Genomic DNA, 5000 nt, shown 5'->3' on the forward strand with positions numbered 1-5000 from the left:
TCATCTTCCTAATCTCGGAACAATAAATCAATTTGAACTTGCTAGTATCGAGGCCCTTTTGGTCTTTCGCTGCACGATGGCAGTTGTTACCATTCTATTACAACAGTATCCTCAGCAGAAGCAGTTTGCGAAAGTTGGAAAAGGTGGGTGCAGAATGATATGGCTCATCCTGGTAATGCTAAACTAACCGCTGCAGAGGAATAATAGGCAACAAACTTTTATATGAACTTTCCAAACATATATAAAAGTGTGTGGGATAATTATTTTCTTTGGTAACCCAACTGCAATAATAAGTAACAAAATAAAGTTTTGCTTAGCAAAAAGATTATGAAAGGAACTGAGTAAATGTTGCAATAATATACAAAATATTCTCATATGGACTTCGTATGCTTGAATATAGAAATCCTTATGTAAGGTGCTCTCTTTCCTCTTGTCACTCTGAATGCCCAGGGGAAGATTGAAATGCATTTTCCAAGTCACTCAGAGATTTTCCACGGGTTTCGGGTAAGAAGGCCCAAAGCAATAGTGTTAAGATGGCATTCGCTGAAGCGAAGACCAGGAGTGCATAGCCAAGACCTATTTCCATCAAATATGGGAAGACAAAACTGATGACAAAGGTGAATAATGAGAAATTCAAATTGCACAGCGAACTTCCAATATTTCTCACAGGAGTGGGAATGAGCTCGCCCATAAGAGTCCAGGGAATGGGTCCGATTCCAAGGCCGTACGAGGACACGAAAACCATCACCGCAGCAAGCGGGACCCACGACGACCCTGGGACGTCCACCAGCAGGAACACCGCGCCGACAACCTCGGCTGCTCCGCACACGAAAGACGTGGCGATCAGCAGAGGCCGACGCCCGACGCGGTCCACGACCGCCGCGCTGACCACTGTGAAGACGAGCCTCACGACGCCCACTAGGATTGTGCAGACAAAGGCGTCCAGGCCGACTCCTGCCTTCTGGAACAGGTACACCGTGTAGGAGAACACCACGTACTGCCCTCCGAGCTCCCTCAGGATGAACACCGCCGCCAGCAGAAGAACTGGACGATAATTTTGAGGACGGGCAAGTTGTTTGATCTGTCAATAAGCAACTTCCATTACACACATATATAATTGAGATTTTTAAAGTAATATCCCATATATCATTCAGTGATTATTTCAAGATCGTTATTTATTCGATATTTAAAAGATGCTTTGGTTCTAATAGTAAAGATGTATGCCCGCCACTGAAAACATTTAACGTATCTTTATTTTTTGAGGGTGTATGAATATAGCAAAATTTATTGTTATAACATATAGAGTAAATTATAACCATTTATGAATGGTTGCTTTGTTTAAATGCTAACAATTCACTGGTGGAGGAAATGATTAAGTAGGTTGTTTTAATGATCTTCCCTTAGATGGCCTCAAGATCTCACCCCGAACGTAGGTTAAGTGCTAATATGAAAAGTCGTGTTTTACCCTGACATTATTGATTGTAATGTTTGATAAGTGAATTAAAATGATAGTGGGATCCCTATTTACCGAACCCTTAATGATTCAGACGGCCTCCTGCTCTCACCGCAAACACAGAGAGAAGAAAAGTTTGAGAAAATTTGTGGCGAAAACATGCCTTGATGCCTAGTTAGGAAAGTTATTTATTCATTTATTTTGGCCTGTGGATACAGCAACGGAATTAATCAAAGGAGACAGTTTCGGTGGCGGCAAGGAATAGGCTGAGAATGGAATTATTTATTAGTGTTAAATGTAAGAGAGGAAAATTACGAAGGTTAACAGGAATGGATCGATTACCTTATATAAAAGTAAAATAATGAAAAGATACTGGTAGAGTGGGGTTGAGGGTCTTGACCCCCTCTCACGTTCGTTTTTATTATGCTTGAATTAATGCTGATTGATCTATAATTATTAGGAAAAGAGTGTAGATTAGATTCAAATTAAGTTAGAGAATATTGCTAGTTTTTATTATAATAGTTATTGCTAAGATTTACAGTATGATATGTCACATTATTAATATTTATTTATTGAATAAAAAGTGATTGGTTATGAATGTTTCTACGCCCATTGTATATTTGGCACACATTCACCAGAGGAATTAATTCAATCCATCCCAAGAGCTTTAACACCGTTGGGTTATGCTACCCATATTAAGATTAGGTAAGTAAAAATCGGGGTTTCTCGGGGTCCCCCTCAACTCTTAGTCTCGAGTGGTGGTGGCGATACCAATGTAATGTTAATAATTTTAAAACAGTACAGAACTTTATTAGGAAAAATATATATGGTAATTTGTATGTGAATGTGATTAATCCCATTCTTCTATTTAGATATAGGTTGGTGTTATTCCATTCAAATTGAGCAAAGTGTAACAAAGCAAACCTGCTAAATCTGGATGATTGAACTGCCAACCAGGGAAATTAGATAAAAAAAAATATATATATATTCCTAGAGTATATATATATATATATATATATATATATATATATATATATATATACATGTACATATACATATATACATGTACATATACATATACATATATACATGTATATATACATATACACACATATATATATACATACATATATATATATATATATATATATATATATATATATATATATATATATATATGTGTGTGTGTGTGTGTGTGTGTGTGTGTGTGTATGTGTGTGTGTGTATGTATATACACGGTATATATACATAAATATATATATATATATATATATATATACTGTGTATATACATATAATATATATATATATATATATATATATATATATATATATATATATATATATATATATATTCTGTGTATATACATACATACATACATAGTATATATATATATATATATATATATATATATATATATATATATATATATATGTATATACATACATACATATATGTATATATATACATATATATATATATATATATATATATATATATATATATATATATGTGTGTGTGTGTGTGTGTGTGCGCGTGTATACATACATACATATATGTATATATATATATATATATATATATATATATATATATATATATATATATATATATATATATGCACAGTATGTGTATATATATACATATATATATATATATATATATATATATATATATATATATATATATGTATATATATATGTATGCATGTATATACACAGTATATATATATACATATATATATATATATATATATATATATATATATATATATATATATATATATATATATATATATATATATATATATATATACTGTGTATATACATACATATACATACATACATACATACATACATATATATATATATATATATATATATATATATATATATATATATATATATATATGAATGTGTGTATCATGACATCTTTACCTGATCCCATATTGAAGGCTGGGATGTTCCTTGGACGTTTGCTGAAATTTCTTGAAGTTCAAGGTTAACGTCTTGTTTTGGACTTCTTAACTTCTTGAGAGACTCCAACGCAGCGTCCTTCTGGCCTCGGCGAATCAGCCAGTAGGGGGACTAGATTGACAAGTACAATATTTATGAGTAAATAAGATCAAACTTTATTTTTCAATGTTTATTCAAAGTCATTAATATTGTTTGTAGGATCCCAAAACTCCAAACGCTCTGATATATGTATCATGGTCATTGCAAGACACAATTACTATTGGAATTTGCACTGACATACAAAGTTTTGAAAAAAAAAATATATTTCTTCATTTCACAAAAGAAAGTCAATTGAAAACCTTTAATGTATTTAATATGCAGGTATGATATTCAATTACATGCACAATATTGTAGAAGATTCAAATAAAATGGAAAAGGAACTTGACTACTCTGAAAGTATGATGGTTTATACACTCTCCTTTCAAATGTATTTCTCAGATTGTCTAGATATTTTTTCTTATTACATTGTTCTTCATATGAAAGATAGAAGTTGAATGATATTTTGCATCTTATCGTATCTACCGTGAGTGAGCTCTATGTCCGAATCATATAATCATATGATCAGAGATATTTAGTTGTCTTACTGATTAAATTATATCAACAAATCAAGATGCCCAGACTATTCTGTGATATTTTTGTAAGGTATCATAGAGGTACAAAATGATTTTGAAGACATTTATCTCACCGAAGCCAATACCACGTCATATGATTCGGATTCGTTGGAAATTCTTACCACGTCGTTCCAGTGACCGTCACGATGTGCTTGAAATTTTACCCATACCGAGTGAACAAGTATTTGATGTACTGCTAAAAGACACATGAACATTTTATGCACCTTTAAAACAGAATTTTGTATAAATGAAATCACGATATGATTCGTAGTTAATGAAAATATAAATTCCCATCTGAACCTGCGTGAAATATATTTTGAAAATATCTGATTGGCTGGCCGGAGTTTATCACGGTAGAGGAAATCACTATTCAAAATGAAAAGATATTTCAGTAGATTCCAGTTTCAGGAGACTCCAACAATAAGGAGCAAACATGTATCAAAGTGTATCGAACTGGTTGGTGTTTCGGGGATGCTACAAAATAGGCCTACAGACATAGAAACATGCATTACCTCTGGCACGAAGAAGGTGAGGGCGGCGACCAAGATCATGGGAGCCGCACAAGCGGCCGTGGCCACGTCCCATGGGAGGGAATGAGCCATGATATAGATGGCCATCTGGGCGATGGCGACCGTGATTTCCTCAGCACTGAGCAACAGACCACGAATTCTTGGCTCACTAATCTCTGCAATGAGGACTGCCGTGACAGGTCCCAAGGCAATGTAAATGAAGCAAGAGACCACTCGACCCAGGTAGAGGAGAGAGAGGTAAGGAGTGAAGGCCTGCACAAGCCATGGAATTCCTGCTGGGAGTAGGATAATGAAGAGAAATTTCCTGGGCCCCAAAGCCTCCATCCCTGGCACAGTGGCGAGAGTCATCACGACACCTGCGATTCCTGGCATGGACACTGTTGAAAGAAAC

General features: G+C 34.1%; 1 protein-coding gene across 1 annotated transcript; it reads right to left on the reverse strand.

The window, feature by feature from the left end:
• Positions 1 to 421: 421 nt before the first annotated feature.
• On the reverse strand, positions 422 to 4973 carry LOC113804396 (facilitated trehalose transporter Tret1). Its single transcript, XM_070127567.1, has 3 exons — positions 4592 to 4973; positions 3391 to 3540; positions 422 to 1081 (listed from the first exon to the last, which is right to left on the reverse strand). The coding sequence occupies exons 1-3, from the start codon at positions 4955 to 4957 to the stop codon at positions 434 to 436; spliced, it is 1164 nt and encodes a 387-aa protein (XP_069983668.1). The 5' UTR covers positions 4958 to 4973; the 3' UTR covers positions 422 to 433.
• Positions 4974 to 5000: the final 27 nt, after the last annotated feature.

Source organism: Penaeus vannamei, chromosome 11 (genome assembly GCF_042767895.1).
Source record: "Penaeus vannamei isolate JL-2024 chromosome 11, ASM4276789v1, whole genome shotgun sequence".
Classification (NCBI taxonomy): Eukaryota; Metazoa; Arthropoda; class Malacostraca; order Decapoda; family Penaeidae; genus Penaeus; species Penaeus vannamei.

Coding starts and splice junctions, on each gene's coding strand:
- LOC113804396 (XM_070127567.1), bottom strand. CDS start 4,957: ATGACTCTCGCCACTGTGCCAGGGATGGAGGCTTTGGGGCCCAGGAAA. Junction 3,541..4,591: donor TCACCTTCTTCGTGCCAGAG/GTAATGCATGTT, acceptor TTGTCAATCTAG/TCCCCCTACTGGCTGATTCG. Junction 1,082..3,390: donor AGCCTTCAATATGGGATCAG/GTAAAGATGTCA, acceptor GCTTATTGACAG/ATCAAACAACTTGCCCGTCC.